The sequence below is a fragment of the Sorex fumeus genome, unplaced genomic scaffold (assembly GCF_029834395.1).
Source record: "Sorex fumeus unplaced genomic scaffold, SorFum_2.1 ptg000020l, whole genome shotgun sequence".
Classification (NCBI taxonomy): Eukaryota; Metazoa; Chordata; class Mammalia; order Eulipotyphla; family Soricidae; genus Sorex; species Sorex fumeus.
Window position 1 is genome coordinate 20,016,026 of NW_026606077.1, and position 20,949 is coordinate 20,036,974.

Consider the following 20,949-nt stretch of genomic DNA (forward strand, 5'->3'; position numbering starts at 1 on the left):
ACAAATATCTACACATGCTTTAATTGCTTTTCAGAACTTGGTCCACTTAGCTCAAGAATTCTCTACCCAGGAGGGAGCATCTGACTACTTTAGAAAGTATCTAATCCTTTGTTTAGGGAAAGATGGAACATTTTGTTTGACAGATCCAAAATCTTGTTGGATAAGGTTTTATCCAATTGGAGAAGAGTAATTTGCCAAAGTAATATCCACATATTGCACACTCAGTGTCCACTACAATACCTGATCCCTCAAACTAAGTCATGTCTCTCTCTTTCCCATATTATTCATTCTTATAACATCTTGTACTTCTCTTGCAGAACATTTTTCACAATGGAAAGTTATGAAATTTCTGGACAGTTATTACTTAATATCTGAGTTCCCTACCATCTGTAAAGTCTAATTCAGCATTGAATTTATAGCACCTAGTACAATATCTGGTGCAAAAGTGCTCAATAAATATTTGTTGAACATGTGAAAAAGAATGTCTTATCTTGGTTTTGTTACTCATTTTTGTTGACACAAATTCACACAGGCATATACACATTTTTATTTTAGTTGAACCACAGACACTGCGGGTAGAGTCTATTTTCACTTAATATTCAGTAAGTATTTACCAAGTGTGGATGATGTCCAGATACATCCAATTCAGAAGCAGTTCAATTCAAAAAACATTTATCTGGCACTTAATTTATGCAAGATCACTTATCTGTCCTCTAGGGGCTTACTACCCAGCAAGGGAGGCAGACAAATGCACAAGCCATTATAATACTAGGCAAACACTGGAAATGGCTGCAAAGGAGTCTGAAAAATTAGAGAATAGTTAGAGGGCAAGAGAAGGCAATATTCACTGCAAAGTGGGAATTGAGAAGCTGAGCCAAAATATTCTGGCCACAAAAGCATGATAGGTAAGAGTGGGACATATTCAATAAGTGGTTTTAAGTAAATCTAGTTCTCAATAAGTTTATTAGAAGCAACTTAAAGCACATATCAAGATTTGTAAGCACTTACTTGAATCTGAACCATTTCACTTAGTTAAAATGAAGTGCCACTAGCTCACAATACAGTGTTATTCAGTTGACATAGAGTTTTCTCTAAAATTTTGATATCTTTTAGGGAAAAATATGTCTCTTAAGGATGAACAGATGAAGAACAAAGACATTCTTCAAAAAGAATAACATAAAAATATTGTCATTTTCATGGGACAAATCACATCAAATAAGTTTAATTGTGAGAAAGTCTATTTTAATATTTAAATGTAGAAGTAAAACTAGGTTTTTAAATATTCAAAGTCTGAGGTAGGCAGTTTAATGAACCACTATGGGGCATAAAAACAGAGAAAATACTTTTTAAAAAATATTAGTTGTTTCTTGTCTTAAGGAAGCAATTCTCAATGCTGCATTCAAGTCAAATATAAAAACACCATGTGTATTTTAAGAGGTGTGAACCTGTTCACCCAAAGGCAATGTTTCATATGCATTATAATATTACAAAATCAATATTACTTCAATAACTAATAACTAAGATTTTTAAAAGATGGAAACTTACCTGTGAGCCAAGTGCATCAGCAGCCTGATGGCTCCTTCAGACTTCCAAATGCCCCAAAATTGCTTCTGTGCCTTTGGCCAGACCCCAAAAACTTGGGGCAAAGTTTACCAAGAAAGTAAACGGCCAAAAGTTAGGTATGTAGGAGACACACCCATTAACCACCTCTGACTCAGGTATGTAAATGGAGGCAAGGCCTCTCTGGTTCCTGGTCGAACTGCTTAATGGCCATGATCCCAGAGACTCAGAGACAAATCTTGGAACCCAGCAGCTTTTTGCAGAGATGCGTCCAGTCCCCGCAATAGGTTACTGGCACCGGACCACCCCAGGGGGAAAAGGGTGGTATTCCTCCACCTGCTTCCCCTTGTTGGCTCGGTGTCTGCCATCTTCCAGAGGTCATTGGACAGTCAGGTTTGGGCCCTCAATGATGAGACACTCGGGGCCTCACAGGATGGGGGTGGAGCCGGCGCTTTCCTCCTCACCCCAACAAGACCCCAAGTTGCTGCCCATGAATGGCCTCTCTGGCTCCTGACCAAGCTGCTTAATGGCCACAATACCAGAGACTCAGAAACAAATCTTGAAACCCAGCGTTTTTTGGCAGAAATGCATCCAGACCCTGCAGTAGGTTACTGTTGCCAGGGCCACCCCAGGGGGGAAAAGGTGCTGTCCCTCCTCCTGCTCTCCCTATCCATTTACATACCTGGTGGCTTGGTGGCCAGCATTCTCCAGAGGCCATTGGACAGTCAAGTTTGGGCCTGCAGTGACGTGACACGCGGGATGGGAGTGGAACTGGCCCTTTCCTCCCCTCCCTACTGAGACCCCGAGTTGGCACCCACGAATGGTCTATCTGGCTCCTGATAAAGCTGCTTAATGGCCATGATCCAAGAGACTCATAAACAAATCTCAGAACCCAGCAGCTTTTGGCAGAAATGCGTCCGGTCACCACAGTAGGTAACTAGTGCCAGGCCACCCCAGGGTGGAAAGGGTGCTGTCCCTCCACCTGCTCCCCCTTGGCAGCTCAGTGGCCGCCATCCTCCAGAGGTCATTGGACAGTCAGGATTGGACCCACAATGATGAGACACACAGGGGCTCTCGGGATGGGGGTGGAGCCGGCCCTTTCCTCCCTGCCCCAATGAGACCTCAAGTCGCCGCCCACGAATGACCTCTCTGGCTCCTGATCAAGCTGCTTAACGGCCATGATCCTAGAGACCCAGAAACAAATCTCAGAACCCGGCAGGTTTTGGCAGAAATCCCTCCAGATTTAATTGTTCAATTTTCAGAATTCCAAAATCACGCGGTCACTACTGCGGCTGCATGACATCATATGTTTTTCATAACCAACAATAGAAAAAAATTGTCTACTATTGCCTTTTCGGCAGATCTGAGTGTTGGGGTAAAATCCCAAATAATAATGGTGGATCTGGTGTCAAAATATTGAATGTAATCAAAGTAGAGATAGAGTAATGTGGAAATCATTTGCTCCACAGGTAGGGGGAGGGTGTGGGATAGGGGGTATACTGGGGTTTTTGGTGGTGGAAAATGGACACTGGTGAAGGGATGAGTGTTTCATTGTATGAACGAGACTTAAACCCAAAAGCTTTGTAACTGCTCTCATTGTGATTCAATAAATAAAATTATAAAAAAGGGGGCAAAAAAGTAAGGTGAAGTTCATGCCCAATTCAATCAGCCTAATCAATGACTGAATAAATAGCAATACTCCTACATAAAAATATAATAAATAAAAAAATAAAAGACGAAAACTTGAAAAACTATGAAAAATGAGAAGGTTCAGCTGTAGAACGCAATGATTTTTTTGTTTTGTTTTGTTTTGCTTTTGTATGTGGTTCCTACAAAAATACAGCTTGGTAAAAGTCACAAAGGGCTGACAGTTCAGTACCTCTTCTCAGACAGCAGCATGAGGCAAGGAGGTAGGTTCTTTTCTCTCTGCACAGTATAAACTCCTTTATAGGGCCTAACCTTATGTTACTTGTCCCTGCATTATCCCTCCCATGCTGGCACTAGCCAGCAATAAAGGCAGAGACATCCAGAAGGCAACCCTTTCTACACTGAGATAGCCAACTCTCAAAAAGACACACTCCATGAATGTGTCATGCTAGTGGAGGACATGGTTATTGCTCCTGACATCAAGAAGAATTTGTCTCTTCTGCTTAATAGTAACACAAATAAGTGCATTGGTTTTATCTTACAGTGTGACAACATTTTAAATATCAACTTCTGCTTAAAAGCATCAACAATTACACATTAAATAAGTGGTTTCAGAATGTCTCATAGTTTTTTTGTTGCTGTTTGTCTTAAGCATGGCACCTGGAGATGTTAAAGGCTCACTCTGCCTCAGGGATCAGTCCTGGAGCTGCATGGGTATCCATGTGTGATGCCAGGATCAAACCAGGGTCAATTTTATGCAAGGCAAGTGTTAGTTCCTTTGTATAATATCTCCAGTTCATAATTTCTGATAAATGTGTATGGAGGTGATGCAAAATTATGTCATTAAGGCCTCCTAAGGTCGGAACAACAAGAAAAATTATGCTCTTAGTTACACTGACTTTGGTGTGTATGAAAGAATAAGGGCGTTAGTCATTTCAACCAAAATGTTTAACTGTCCTTAATAAAGGTAATAATATATTCCACAAATATGGCACTGAATATCAATTTAATATATTTAAATATCCATAGCCTTTCAACTTGTTTCTAGAATTGGTTGAAAGGTCTTTTGAGGTTGTCATCTTATTTTTTGGTTAATTCTTTTAAAAAGGGAAAAACATAAGAGATCCAGTAAAGAGATAATGTAGGGGTTAAGGCACATACCCTGCAGGTGGCCAATGCCAGTCTGAATCCCAGCACTCAGGACCCCCCAGTATCAGTATCACCACATGCAGCCCTACTAGAGGCCTCTGAGAGGCACCAGGCATGGCCCTTGCGGACCCTCAAACACCATTGGTTGGCCTGGAAAATCTACAGGCAGGCAGCACCTCATCTTTGGGCCCTTATATTGAACTGATGGCCTTGTATTGAACTGATAGTTCAGCAAAGAATCATCAGGAGGGCCCCCAATGCCTCCTGATCTCTCCCTGAGGTGTTAAAAATTGTAAACTAAAATAAGAGAAAGAAAGAGGAAGGAAAGAAGGGAGGGAGGGAGGGAGGGAGGGAGGGAGGGAGGGAGGGAGGGAGGGAGGGAGAGAGGATTAAAGTCCTGAGGGGTTTACTCTTGAGGGCCAGGAAATCCTAATTAAACACTGGCATAAAAATTCTCAAAGAAATAAAGGCACATAATTGAATACCTGGTTACAGTCGGCTGAAGTGATAGCACAGTGAGTAAGGCGTTTGCCTTGCACACAGAGGACCTGGTTGCCCCAGGTTCAATTCCTCCACCTGGCAAGCTACTGAGAGTATCTTGCCCGCATGGCAAAGCCTGGCAAGCTACCCGTGATGTATTCGATATGCCAAACACAGTAACAACAAGTCTCACAATGGAGACATTACTGGGCCTGCTCAAGCAAATCAATGAACAACAGGAGGACAGTGCTACAGTGCTACAGATTACAGTCATGCACCAATATTTAACACCTAACAAACCATGTGGGCAAACTGCTTCACTTTGGAAGCAAATAACCCTTCCACACCCACCCCTGAGACAGACTAGACCTACAGCCTACTTGAATCCTCTCCTGAAGCAGAGATTTTCCTGTCTAACATGAGCTGTGTCTTTTTTTTTACAGAAAGCTAAATTAAGAAATGTATGTTTATTATTCCAAATCCCACCTCATCTGATACTCCACACTCCCAGGAGCATGCCAGTTAATAAAAGTCACTCACACCCTCACACCTGAGATACAGCAACCGAGTAAGGAACTCATGCTTCCTAAACACCCTCCTGCTTTCTTGAACATAATCATGCACACACTCTCAGGCAGGTATCTGAACTCTTTTATAAAGAAGGGAGTGCAACTATAAGGCATCATTTCCCAGAGCAGAGGTCAAGAGCAGAGTTCCACCATGGGTGCTGTATCATGACTTCTTCCTGTATTCATACGACTTTGATGGAATATTTCTCTCTGGTATTTTGTATAATTCACTTGGCGATAGTCACAAAATCATCTCCTGAAAGAACTTTGGTACTGTGATTGGAGGTAAAGTCTTTGTAAACTTTGGCAAAGATGTGGTTAAGGTAGAGAGAAAAGCTTAGCCTAAGAGCTGGCAAATTCCCTCTACGACAGTGGAATCATTTTGGAGAAGCACCACTCCAAAGCACACATGATTATCTGACCAAGACACAGCTAGAGAAAATTTTACTGTCACCCACGGACATCTGGTTTCATAGCACTGCTTGACACCATGAGTGTTTAAATCATAATTTTAAAAGTATCACACTCCCCTTAAAATAAGTCACATTTCCTTCCCTTTACCCATATGGTTTCCTAGATGAAGGCAGCAAATTATTTTCCCCTCTAGAACCTGCTTCTCACCCTTCTGTAAGTCTAAATGTTCTAGAATGAACTTTGGAGCAAAACATGTATACAAAGAAGAAAGGGCGGTCACCCCCAGAACCATTTGTTGGTCAAGAGATCCCTAGGGGCTACTTCTTGCTAAGATAAAAATGGGCAAATTCTAAGTCCCTGAAATGTTTTCTGTAGATTTTCTTAAAAGTTGCTAAAAAGGAATCAAATCCCTTCTAAACTTGCAAATTCCATTTGATTCTTAAAAAAGGGAGTGTAATTGAGAGCTGATTATAGTTCTAAAACTCAAAAAAGTCCCACATGTGTGACCTTTTCCCAGATTCAAGACCATCCTAAGAAATAAGCACCAATAACATTTAAATTTAGAGATAACATCTAAATTTGGAGACGGAAACCTAAGTGAGGTTCTAACATGTTACACACAACATCAAGACAGTAACAAGGGGTAGGAGCAAGCCCAAATCTTAACAGCTTTACTCCAAAGCGTTGATGCTACATTGTGTTATATGATAAACAAACTCCGGAGAAGAGGCAGGGAATAAACAGCTTGGGTATGTTCAGCCTAGTCCAGGGCTTCTTAAACTTTTTCTATTTGAACCCCTATTTGCCTGAGAATTTTTTCTTTTTGGGTCCATCTCGCCGTGATTAGGGGCTCCTCCTGGCTCTGCACTCAGGAATTGCCTCTGGCAGTGCTCTGGGGACCATATGGGATGCTGGAGATGGAACCCGGGTCAGCCACATGCAAGGCAAATGCCCTACCCACTGTACTATCACTCTGGCCTCATTGCCTGAGAAATTTTTGTGGGACCCCAGGCATATAAGTATATAAAATCAGACATTTAGTGACAATGAATCATAAATTTATTTTAAAAATGAATCATAAATTTATTTTAAAACGACTTTTTAAAGAAGTAACAATACTAAAAAGCACAATTTGAGAAGCTAAGGTCTTGCCTGTTCTCCCTTTGAACATAACTAAGAAACAATGACAAAGAATGGCATTTGTGTTGCATGGTATAAGTACTGAACTCTATGATTAAATGCTCTATTTATTGTATGTGTCCTGAAACACTGATTTAATGTTTGTAATTGTAATGTGTCCTGAATTCTTCAATAATCCTTCATTTGTCCTCATTTTAGAGGGTATTAGTTTTTTCAATTACTTAGGCTTCTGGCCAATGAACATTACCTTTATACAACTATACATTGTATAATTTTGAAGATTAAGGTTTCTTCAAAAGTCACAATAAATGAAGCAACATAATGCACTGTCACTTCCTCCCATTGTTCATCGATTTGCTCAAGCGGGCCCAGTAACGTCTCCATTTTGAGACCTGTTGTTACTGTGTTTGGCATATTGGATATGTCACGGGTAGCTTGCCAGACTTTGCCATGCATGCGAGATACTCTTGGTAGCTTGTCAGGCTCTCTGAGGGGCGGAGAAGTCGAATCCGGCTTGGCCGGGCCAGCCACGCACAAGGCAAACACCCAACTGCTGTGCTATCGCTCCAGCCTAAGAACAGAATATTGGTATGCAATTGTAGCTTGTAGGGCATGGGAAGCTTGAGTGATTGTATCTTTTGCACTTCACTCCAGTAGGTGACTGGATTAGGCGATCAATTTATCATGCATATATTATCAATTGAGTCCCTGAGATAGAATCCAGCTCCATCACAGAGCAAGTGCTCACATATATTTGTTGAGTGGATGAATTTGCTACTGAATTTTGTCTACATGTGTAAAGTATTTACTATAGAAATGTCCTAGATCATAGAAAAAAACACAGGTGTCCTCTATCATACCACACTGCAACTACATGTACACAGATATATGTGTATACCAATTTAGGTTTTAGTACATGAAAGTAGAACAAAAATAAGAAAGTCTATTTCAAAATAGTTCACAGCAAAGAAAAGAAATATAGGAAATGGAGACCCAGAGAGTTGATGAAAATTCCCAGAAAAAGTAATTTCAAAGATTCAATATAGAAATGATCCCAGGATATCGTGGTTTTATTTTCATCAATTGTTTTATTTTGAGAGGAAGTACTGGTTCTTCTAACTTCTGTTAGATGTGCCCTCTGCCTACCAAAAAGAAAAAAGACATTTTTTTTTTCAATTTGGTATGGCTTTGTGACTGTCAGAGAGCAAGGGAGAAAATATGATGAGTTTTGACAGAAAATAATAATAATTTTAAAACGTCTTTTATTCTTTAGTACCCTCTCTGGAAAAAAAGGGCATACATACCAAAAAGGGCATTAAGTGACACATATAATGGCACTGTAATTTCTCAAAGTACAAAATGTTAAAAGTTTGATAACCATTGTAAAATACCTTGCTAATTACTTTTATATTGAAATGTCACCACCTCTCCTTTAAAATTTATTAAATCAATGTTTTAAGTATTTAAAAATAATTCCACATATATATATATATCCTCTGATATATTCAGTTGTGCTAATTTGCTCTTTTGCAGGGAGTATTTCATTGCAACAGCTAATTTCAGACATTGTTCCGCTAAAAGCATTAAATCATTTTTATGTTCACTTGTTAAATGTTCAACTATGGTCACATTAAAGAAAACAATTTCACCTTTCAGCCATCTGTTTTTAAATTTTAATTCATTTTTTTCTCAACCGTAAAAGTGTATTACCAAATAAACTGACAAAACATCTCAGCAACTAACATAAACGTGCAATTTTAATGCCTTCTAATCACACAAATCAATATGAGATTTTTGTGCTTGTGCATGACCTTCTTCAAATTATCCCCCCATTTTGGCTGAATCAGGACGAGTGTGGGCTATTTGATAAAAAAAAAAAAACCCTAAGTGTGTGAAATAAGAGCCCTCGCCTCTTCCGCCAGACTCCTCTTGACAGAAAGATGATAGAAGCATCACGTCCCTTGGAGAGTAAATGCAAACTGACAAGAGATGAGCCTTTAGATGTTGAATATCATCTTGAATTGTGCTTGAAGTGTCTTATTATCTTGTCTTTTGATGTCTGAAGGGGTGGCTCATTGTTAGAAAAAGGAAAACCCTCGCTCATCTTTGCCATCTTTAAAAATTGTTTGGCCTTTAACAACTGCTTTTCCAACTAATGTCCATTTCTCCTGACAATAAATATGGCAGGTCGTCAGCAAGTGACAAACAATTTACTTTACATGCCACACTCTTATGGGTTTTGAGAACTCATGTGGAAGTGTATTTTAAATAGCCCACAGAAATTAGCAGTATTACAAATGCTAAGCTGAGCTGTGAGCTTATATAATGATACGAAGTTACTTGTCATGGTTATTTTCTTTGGTTTCTGGTGTTCTATCCCGTGGGTGCGAGACTCAAACTGCAAGATTTTTATTTATCATCAACTCAAAATAGCCTGGAAAAGTGAAAAAGCAAGATCCAAGCTTGACAGACTCCATGAAGAAAACACACAAACAGATTTCTAATACCTAGTGTGATATTCTAAACAGAATCTAAACAAAGATCTTATTTCAAAGTAAGATAACAGGAGCAACATTTGGTCCCTGGTCTCAGACCCACCAGCACTTGGAAATGTCTGCGGTCCTTCGCGCAACCCTCATCCTTCCTAGGCTTTTTTGAGGCTTTCTTTTACCTTAAAAGTTTAATGATGCTCCCAGTCAATAGGATTCCTTAGCAGCTAAATCACAGTCATGCTTGGTTCTGTCACCCAGCCAGACTTTGTGAAAGCTTTCAAGATCTTTTCTCAGACCTCCGTCACTCTAAGAATCCATAAGAATTCTCCAAAGGACTATAAACTGTTACAGGGTTCAGGTTATTGGATCATTATAAAAACATATAGATACGCTGTAGATGACAAGACGGGCAGCCCCCAGTCCATGCTAGTGCAACCAATTCACTGCCATCAGCAACTTCCAACCCCGCCAGCTCTTTCTAGCTTTGGGGCAGGGAGCTGTTGGCCCTAATCCTTTTGAAAACATGAAGCTTCATTTTTAATATTTTCTGATTGCCAGTATATACTGGTCAATATTTTAGGAAATTACTATAAACATGAAATCGAATGGAAGAAGACTCCAAACTCAGCAAAGCCATAGGAACACATAGAAATGTGAGCTTTTCTTAGGGAATTCTGAAAATTAAAACCTGCCTTAATATTAGTACAAAGAGGAAGATAAGTTAGCAGATGTCTAAAACCATGTTGTATGGTTCTTCCCAAAAAGTTTATGGAAGTTTACCTACATCATAAATATATACTTGTTCTGATTGTTACCCAGGAATAGATTATAGTGAATTATGTGGATTTAATTAAATGATTCCAATTAGCTGTTCATTTAAAAATATTTCTTTCATGCTTTTTGTTTTCCAAACTGTTTGTTTCCTTACTAATATGCTTCTCTTTCACAATATTTTGCTATAATAAAAATATCTGTTGAAGAAAAATGAAGATTTAGAAAAGGGCAATTCGTTCCACATATCACATCCACATCTGAACATTTTTTAAATGTAGGTGTAGGAAAATAGTCTTTTATTCTTGATTTCTTTATTCTCTTCTATATGACTGATAAGTGGGAAAAAGTCACTCCACAATAATTTTTCATATTTTAACCAATTTCTAAATTCTTGCATTCTAAAATCAAATGAAGTCCCTACCATTGCTATAACAGTGATCATTTGCTTGAGCAACAAGTAACACTAACCCATAAATTTATAAGCATAACTCATGCAATATTAATATCAAAAGACAAATCACCACATATGCTGCCATCAAGAACTTCTAAAGAAAATTAACTCAATATTTTAATAGAAAATGTTTCAAATATTATTTTTAACTGTGCATCAACCACCCACTCTATCTTAATATGTGTAATGGAAATATGTATTCAAGCACACAAAATCTTTACTGAAATGTGAGACAAAAAAATGTCTAAAAGAAAATAATGAATGCTTTTACTGTAATTTAGTATGTAATTTAATGTATAATTTGATAACTCACAAATAAATATTTATCTCCCAATATTTAGAGTTGAGTTTTCCCTAGTTGGAACAAGTTTTGTATGCTTCAAAAATATATATTCTCAATAAATCAAACTGTAAAAACTGAAAAAAAAAAATCTTTACTGTTTTCTGCACAGATTCTGAGAACCTTCCTGTTTTTATGTTACAGTGTGAAGAGTATCAAAGTGGACATACAAGTTATATTATAAGCCACCTATGTTCAAACTAATGCTATAGTACAATTGTTTCCGTTAATTGGAAAAGTAATAACTTTGATAAGTCTTTCTGAAAGCTTCTTATTAAAAAGATACAAATTATAGGAGAAATATGTGATGGATTATTATAAACTAGCTTCTATTAATTTTTACCATAGAGAAAATACCCACTACAAATTTAATAAGATGATCTGAAGCATCTAAACATGGAAAACAAAATATAGTTCATACCAATGTTATATCTATATAACATTGCATCATTGTACATTCATACATACTACCTAAGAAAGAAGATACAAGAAACATAAATTAGGCAAGAAAGTAAGAAGAAAATTAAAATTTTGTTTTTAAAACACTATTAATATTTAAATATCAGTTTTTATTGTCTTAATTGTAGGTTTTCTTATGTTGATAAAAAACTAGAATAACAAGATTTTTTAAGTATATCAATATGTAAGACACTGATTGTTTTTATAGATGAACATTAGGAAAACTTCTATGCAAACAATATAAAACAGGATAAATATTCACTAAGTTGTTTCATGTTGGCTGTGGTAGGCATTTTACAAATATTCAAAAAACTTTCATATCCAGTCTCACAATCCTTCTAGCTAAATTTGGAGGTTTTGGCGTTTAACTAACAACACTAACTTCGCAAACAATGAAGATTTCATTGTAATATTCGATTTTTAAATAGTCTTCAATATAGCAAACTTTCAAGCACTGGGTTTTATGTATAATGATGTTGGCTTTTCTAATTGTGATCTGCTCACTTTTTCAAATAGTTTTGATAGTTATGTAGTATTCTAATAAAATAAGTGATTTAGCATTAGTTCTGTTATTTCAAGTGTTAATATTTGAATTGAAATCTAAACAGTAGATCTTGCCACATAAAAGACCTCAAAAGCACTTTAGAATGAAAGTGTTCCTCTTAGTTAAGAAGACCTATTATTACAAGTTTGACCATAGATTTTATTTCAAATTCTTAAGTAAAACACAGACATTAATTAATATACTAGATTCTTTTTCAAAGAATCATTTAACTTGAGAATGATATGTCCTGATCTAAGTGATTAGGTGGTGTTTTTAAAATTATATAAATATAATTTTAATGCTCACAAATAAAATCTAATTTCATTTTTATGAAAATGACAAACTTTCTTCACCTGAAAGGATTTTATACTATTCTTTCTAACACCATATTTGCGTGAAAAACTTAGTCATTTTCAGTTTAGTTGTCAATGGTGTCATACAGAGAGCAATGATATCACTAAACTAGTACACTTTATTTCAGGAGGGCAATTTGTGAAGGTTACTTTGAGAATCATAACATGGAAATTTACATTTGAAGGCTGATTTAGATCAACACATTTAATAGACATCAGCAGAAGCTACTAGACTATCGAAATAAGATTTCGTAATTATGAATGAATTTCAATATAAATATCACTGAAAGGTATTTCAAAGGAAAGTTCCTCATTGACAGATTTAGATCCTCATTTCAGGCTTATAGCATGATAAGGTCAATGTGCAACTATAAAATACCATATTGAGACAAATTAGGCTAATCTATCTCCCTCTAAAAGAAGACATTTGAAAGAAGACACTTTTAAAAGGGTCAACATTTAAAAGTGGTATGAAGTGATATTCATGAAAGCAACTATGAACACACAAACAACAGGCAACTATAGAGAAGACAACAAACAAAAAAATTCCAGAGCCAAGTTGGATGTTAAAGAGAAATCCACCCGCTGGAGAATGGCGGCTGTCACCACATGGGCTTTCTCTAGCTACCTCTGCCTTTGGATATTTTTTAAAAATTTATTAACCTGACGGCAGGAAACTTTACACACATTGCCCCTTGACAGGGTGCCAGTTTGGTGTAAACACTTTGTTATCTTTTTCTTTAGCATAAAAAAAAATCAAGACACATGTTAAGTGGAGTCAGGGAGCTATTTGGGCAAATAAGTCTGCTTTATCTGAGGCTCCTTGTTCGCAGGGAAGAAAATAATCAGGACTGCATGATCTCCCTTCTTCTCCTTCACATCTACTATCTGTTTAATGTTTGAATGTATGATGTATTATTAATCCCCAAATATAAACCAGCAAGGTCACCAATCAAAGAAAGCACCAGTTCTCTCTATTTACCATCTACTAACAAGTAAGTCCACCTGACATAGTCACTTTTGTCTCATTTTTTTAAGGAAGACAAATTTTTATTTGGTCAGTTTTGGAAAAGAATAATGCTAGTGATAATGAAATCAGGTGATTGATAAAGAAAGCAATCTACTTAAGAGCTGAGATGTGGGAGCTTGAATCTGAAATGCACCTCTATTCATTATGGCATAAAGTCAGCTAAGATAACCACAAAAATGCTATCATGCCCCATAACCTTTAAGTCAGAAACATTCAAGACATCAAAAAGACTAAAGTGGGATCATTTAAATGGTGATAGTGCAGACTTATGTAATTACTAATACTGTGCCTTCTTTCCAGTTATTTACAAGACCATTTATGACAGCAAAATATAAGTATCACTGCTATCAAATAAAAGAAAACTTGTAAAACTGTATCGGTGATTTTATTTGCTAGTCTGAATCTCAAAGTAGCTGTGATATTAAGCTTTTTTCCTTAAACAGAGATCCAACTGAGCATCCCAGGCCTGTCAGATAGACAAGAAAGCCCCCACTAAATATCATGAACCAAATATTGTGACTATCTTCCATTAAAATGCTATTTAAACATGAGCAAAACTCAACAAATAAATACAGTGAGAAGTTTGAACATCAGTACCAATTCATGTGGGTTTATTTTATTTCAAAGCTTACACATGAATGCTACATAAGGAAGATACATTTATCAATGCTGTCCTGCAATGGTTTTCCAAAATGGAGGCGCTAAACTATATTTGACTAAACACAAGCTCTCATTGAATTTAAAAAAAAAATTTAGTACATGCAATTTCTTTTTAATATTAAGGAATATGTTTAAATATACATAATCTTCAGAGGGCTTCATGACATGGATGTGTTTAACTATTAAGCAATAAATGATTTTGACAAATACATTAGCATACGGTCCACTTTCTTATACAATTATAGGTTTCTTCTGATTTCTCTTTATTGACGGTTTTTGCATAGAATGGATTATTTAAATTATTTCATTGATTAAAATATGCTATTTTATGTTTCCCTACTTAAACACAGCATCTTCTGTGAAAATGCAATGAATTCTCAGCTGCTATGATATAGAAACTTTTGAAAATATAAAAGCACCATACATATTTGAAATGGATATATTTCTCTAGGTAATTTTTCTCATTGTATCACAGCCAAATCCTTCTTGTTCTGTGTGTTGATTATTGGCCCTGGAATATTTTGTCTTACTTTTAAAATATCCAAGACACTAAAACCTTGCGGCATTTGCATAAAGTTATGAAGACAGCAATGTTCAGATGAAGAGCCCCAGTAAGCAGGAGGCAGGACTAGCCCCAGGACCATCCCTAGAGTTGTCTTTGAAAACAACTCCATTACCATAAATTTTAAACAAATCAGAATGGATGGAAATTAAAAAGAAAAAAATCTTACAAAGCCCATTTCTATGAGAAAGATAGCAAAAGAAATGAGAAATTCCAGAGATGTAACATTATCTAAGAAGGAGGGATCACTGTACTCTCTACTCTTTTCCAAAAGCTCACAGATAGATGACACTGGAAATATTCTCACAAGTATTGCACACAATTTCTTTTTAACTTAGAAAAACACAGTATCATTTAAAAAAAATGCTCTCATTAAAGAAATACTCTTAACAAGTATCGCATACAATTTCTTTTTACTTAGAAAAACATGGTAACATTAAAGAAACCTTGCCATCAATTTTTATTTCAGATTCAGCATTTTTATGTTGTCTGTGTGCGTCTGAACCCAAGGCCTTAAAGCTGTGTGCCTCACACAGAGAACTAACTTATCTACCCAAGGAAATTGAGACTTTATGAAAAGCAAGCATGGTTTAACTTGAAACAATAAAAATTCTTCCAGGATAAAAATGGTTAACAAATCATCTTTCCAGTTTCAAACATATATGGGAGAAAATATTTAGGGCATATTTATGCGATTTCACTTCTTCGATGGGATTGTAGGAATAAACTTTAGTACAGAGATTTTCCTAGGGACGTATATTATTTTTATCTATGCTGTAGCCATATTCCTGATCAAGTTTTGATGTTACCATTTGAATTTTAGCATCCAACTTGATCGAATGGTGGAACATTGAATTCTTGATGGACATATCTAAACCTGAAGCACCGCACTGACACCAGTGCTATAACTGTCACTATTCACAGCGACCTCTTTCCTTTGAGATTGCTTGCCAAAGGCCAGTTTAGAGAATGCTTTTGAATATGTGCATCACCAGTCACTTAATAAATGGCTGGCCCTGTGTGGCATCACTCATTTGATCACATAACTGAAACAATCAAACACAGATCCAGATTCTCTGATAATACTCCCTGACAAGCAAGTCTGTTCTCCTCCATCTGGTCCCCTACAGCTCAGAGCTTAGCATAATATAGTCACGAACTAGAAAAGAAGTTATTCTACAGGCTTTACAAGAATAAATAATGCACCACTGAAAGTTATCACTGGAAACTAGCTAACCACATGTTTCTCAATGAAATGTGGATTCATCTCTCCTAAGGGTACTTTAGTTTCCATGACTGTTCAAGTTAAGCAAAACATTACCACGGATGTAATTACTTTATAAAACACAAGGGCCCTTTTCTGAACTTTCTACTTAGGCTGGCATATGGCTTCTAGTTTCTCCTTCTGGCTTTCGGAGCTGTTCAGAGCCCTGAAGCCTTCTGCACAGTATGTCTCCCTTTGGATGCAGTTAAGTGCAGAGGTGCAATTTAAGAAGAGGCATAAAAGGCCCACTGTTTCCTGGAATTTCCTTTGTTTATCCATAGAGGGCATCAGTATTAGCCTTTCTCCTGCAGTTTGGGGCCGCAGGTGCCATACTGCGAGAGATACAGACTTGTCCTCTGGACTGCTAATCTGAACAAGACATGAGGAGGGGAGGGGGCAGGCAAGGGCGGGGGAGGGGGGCTCAATATGCCCCAAAGAAATCCATTTCTACTGAAATTTAGGAACAATGAAAAACTGAGCCTTTCTTGTCCCTGTTGTTGGTTAATGTCTCTCCATGAAAGCAAACAAATCCAAATGCACATGGCCTGTCTTTCTCTAATCCTTTTTTACAGAAGCAGTTTTAGAGAATTTAATGTATATGGTTATAAGAATGAGTGTTTAAGAGAGTATGTAAGAAAAAATCATTACTTAGAGATTCACCTGGAGGCTCATAATTATTGAGGAAAAATTTAATTATTCATTATCAATAGAGGACTTAATCAAAATACACATAAAGAGGTGAATATATTCATGTAAAATAAAATAATGATCCATTAAATTATCAGCCACTAATTGTTGCCTAAATTACTAAAAAAATGTGGGAGAGAATTATTCCATTAAATTTAGTCATATAAACTAGAATTCCTAAGGCAAAGTCAAGTAATATACAAAAGTGAAAATATAACTTACTGAAGAGCTAAGGAAACTTTAAGAGTACAACAGGATACTTTTGTTCCCCATGTGGTTTGTTCTCTCTCTGTCTCTCTCTCTCTGTCTTTCTCTCTCTCTGTCTCTCTCTCTCTGTCTCTCTCTCTCTGTCTTTCTCTCTCTCTCTGTCTCTCTCTCTGTCTCTCTCTCTCTCATGTTGCCTCTAATCTTTCTCTGAAGTGTCTACTTAGCTCTTCTTTACTTACTATAAACCTGAAAATATTCATATTTTAAAAACACTGTCAAGACCAAATAAAATTAACGAAATTTATAAGAAAAATTAAATATGACCCTTATATCTTAAGTGTAAGAAGTATTAAAATATTAAATATTTCACTCTCACAAAATCAGAAGTTGAGAATTCCAATAAAGATGAGTACTTTCTAAATAAAACTATGGTTCTTTAGCATACCCAATAAATGTTCTATTTAGATACATTTTTCAATAAAATTTGAATTCAAATTTCTCTGATCTGCTAGGATTTTTAAGCTTATTTCTCTATTGATGTCAATTAGTAAGAGGTAATACAGCACATCTAGAACCATTTTTGGCATTAGAAAATTCTAAGTAAATGTTGAGAAACTGAATATTCCTTGGACTGTTCTGTTTAAAGCCACAGGTTGGAGTTATAATCTAACACTACAGAGTAAATTTTTTCCTTAAATGTATGCAAAGTTAAGGAAAAAGTTATGTTTAATTCACTCTTGAAATGTAAAAATTCTAAATATTTGTATACTAAATGTCAAAGACTTTCTGATCCCTACACATTATAATTTGATCTGACTTTTCTCACTAACCCTAAAGTGAGATGAGGATTTTGAGACATGATTTCAGATGAAGAATAGGAGACTACAACCAAATATTTCTTTAGAATAAAAATGATTTAAAAATTTCAATGTCTAAGTTTTGAAAATTCATGTAAAAAGGGTGAAATTGCTGCTTTTCAAAGAAAGGGTAATGCGACAAATTTCCTGGAAACAAATTCATTAAACTCGTACATATAAAACAATGTTGTATCAATGAAAGATCTGAAAGAAAGTTGCTCAGCAATACCCCTGTAATATTTAATTGTGAGCACTGAAAATTAGAGAAAAGTTCCTCTGCTGAAGCTGTTCTAGAGTTGCCAAACTGTCAAAACTGCTTTCTTTCCATCACAAAGTCTATCTTTTCACTGAATGAATGACTTTCTAAGAATGAATATGTACACTCGGTGCATTCTTAGGAATGTTGCTTCAGTTTGAAGTTGAAGCGCTTGATTACGTTTTTACCATCAGCAGACTGCTTGATAGATATTAGATAGAGAAACAATTAACAGGTGAATGTATATTATATATAAGAATCTTGGTGTGTATTTGAATTCTAGGCACACATATACATGCATGATGTTGAAGGACATAATGACTTGAAACTAATTACGAGCAAATGTTTGGGGAGCAACTGTTCGGAAAACCTGGTGCTACTCTGTCCCACAAAGTGCTTCTCCAGCATAGCCATCTATCACCAGCCATCTATCAGGCAGCCCTGCCTGGGCGATGCCCCCCTCCCTGATTAGAGATCGCAGTTGCCGAGTTGGCTTACAGGGTGTCATCTGTTTGAATGACAGATGTCTTTGCTGGAGTGGCACTCTGCTTGTTCCTGTTTTGTTTAGGAAACAAAGATTCCTAAAAGGTCCTAGGCAGTCGTCAGCCTCAGAAGGAGCTCGGACGTGTCAAAGGGGAGAGGGACAGGGGCGAGGAATGGGGCAAAAGTCCATTTTCTGCCCGTTGTCTGTTTGTAAAGAGACTCGTTCTAACGGTGCTCTCAAGACGTGATTCCTCCGAGCACTGCCCGCGGCCACCTTTGTTTACCTGGCACCGAAGACTTGCAGGCTATTCCCCAGCTCCCCTGCCCATCCTTCGCGGACAGATAATAACTCTGGACTCTCCTTCCCCTTAACAAAAGGCTGCGCAGCCCCCCGAAACCGAGTCGATACTCATTCAATAACGTTAACCAGCGCTCGGCGCGGCTGTTTCCCGGTCCCCGAGGCCACCCCCGCGCCCGCCGCCCGCTGCGGGGTCCAGCCGGGGGGCTTGCACGGGCGCCTCCGGGGGAGCAAGTTCCGGGCCGGGAAAAGTTTAGCTGAGCCGCGGGCCGGCCCGGGGGGCTCCGGCGGGGCGGGACTCACCGGGGCGCGCGCGGGGGGCGTCCTCGCCGTCCTCGGGGTCCGCGGGCGCGGCCAGGGGCTCGCTCGGCTCCTCGGGGGGCGCGGCCGCGTCCTCCCCGCTCGGCTCCGCGTTCATGTCGGTGGGCGCCGCCGGCCAGGGCTTACGGACGTGTCCGGCTATCATCGGGTCCTGCTGGGCAGAGGGCAGGAGAGTGGCCGCTGAGCGCGCGTCCCGCCGCCCCCGCCCGCGCCGGGACTCCCACCCCCGAGCCGCGGCCGAGAGGAGCCTCCGAGGGGAGGGGCAGCGCGGGAAGAACTTCGGAGAGCCGCCTGGGCTGCGCCGCTTAATTGTAGGATGTGCTTTTGTGTGGATGTTTTTACACCTTGTTCTGGCTTTAATGCAGCAGGGGGAAAAAAATTAGAAAGGGTTGGGCTTGCACTTCGCAACGGAGCCAAAGGGAGAAGGAGCACCTACGAAGGGGGCTGGGCTGTTATTTAAGGCTGCCCTCTCCCAGGGGGAGAAGCAATTAGACCCAATCTTGAGAGTCGAGGAAAGAGATAAGGGGCAGAAGAGGCCCCCGAAAGCATTCACGGGAGGGGGGTCTTATGTAAATTCTCCAAAGCACCCTCACAAGTTGATTTCTCTCTCCTCAGTTTGGGGACAGAAACTGACCCCAAATCAAATGAACATTTTCAAGCAAGCACTACACAACTAAATAAATGAAACTTGGTTTAAAAATCGTTAAAGGAATTGAAAAAATACTTACAAACGGTGTTCAATAAATCAGATACCTCTTATGCCCAAACATTAATGAAAAAGAAGGGGGGACGCTCCAAAAAAAAAAAGACAAACTTTCCCCCTTATGATGTAAATGTTCTTTATCTTCAGCTCATGAGGAGGGCGTTTCAGGATTAAAAATATTTCCCAAGTATAGTCTTTGATTCCATTTTCATACTAAGGGACATAATTTTGTTTGGCCACAGATACTGAGGCTGAAAGGAAAGAAGAGCAAGAAATGCCCTTTTTGAGTTCTGTGGGAGGTATTTATTGCCAAGTTCATGCCTAAATGGTTCCTGAGCAGGAAACAGGTGACCAGCGCCTGAGCAGGTGGGCAGACACCGTCTCCGGGCCCGTCATTACATTGGTCGCCGTATGCCTGTGGTTATTTTTTTAATGTATTCATGCCTGAAAAGTGAATTTGATATGACACATGATAATCTATGAAAATGTTAATCAATACAAATAGTTTAAGCTGTCATCAAATGCACTTCTTTAGTCAATACTCATACCACTGAAAACAATGTCACTTCACCAGGGCTTAATTTGCACAGCACTTAAATATTGGCCTCCGTGCATCAATGCATTTCGTCTTCAAATACTGTAGGTAAACACATTTTCTCCCTATTTAAGGCTGAAGCACTCAGCACGCATTTAGCTGAGCCGAATCCTCCCTTTTGAATACCTTGATAGGTCCACTGGAGGGCAAAATTAATACTTAATTGAATCTCACAGTCATCAAAATAATCAATACTTTTTTATTATTTATTCTTTACAGTCTGTTGACTGTTTCAGACCTCTGAGGGAATGGTGGAAAGGATTCATGGCTCTGAAACACTGTCATTTAACAAGGTAATTTTCAGTGGGGCATTAGGGGTTGTGAAACATATAATAAAACAAAAATGGTGGCTTATAATAGGAAGAAAGAAAAGAATTATATTTCTGCCATCTAACAAAACAGGATAAATAAAAAAAGCAAGTGCAGAAAGAGAGCAAGAAAGGAGGGGGTGAGGGAGAGAGAAAGACTTGCTTTTGAAGGGTTTTATCATATCAAGAGCAGAGGCGAGCTTCATAATGCTGACATTTCTCATCCTGACAATCCTAAACAAGTGGAAAGGATGAGATCGCAGATATCATCTTTCATCACATTCCCCAGCTTAAGAACCAACATGACAGCTCCTCTCCCCTTTACACTGTTAATTACTAAATAAAA

At 38.1% G+C, this 20,949-nt stretch overlaps 1 protein-coding gene across 1 annotated transcript in view; it reads right to left on the reverse strand.

Moving 5' to 3' along the window:
• POU6F2 (POU class 6 homeobox 2) overlaps nt 1-20,096 on the reverse strand; it is a 461,711-nt gene extending 441,615 nt beyond the window's left edge. Inside the window, exons 1-2 of the mRNA XM_056113393.1 lie at nt 20,057-20,096; nt 18,980-19,351 (exon numbers count right to left, since the gene is read on the reverse strand). Of these exons, the coding sequence (XP_055969368.1) occupies nt 18,980-19,351; nt 20,057-20,096 (412 nt within the window). The remainder of the gene's footprint in view (nt 1-18,979; nt 19,352-20,056) is intronic.
• Between the last annotated feature and the right edge of the window lie 853 nt (nt 20,097-20,949).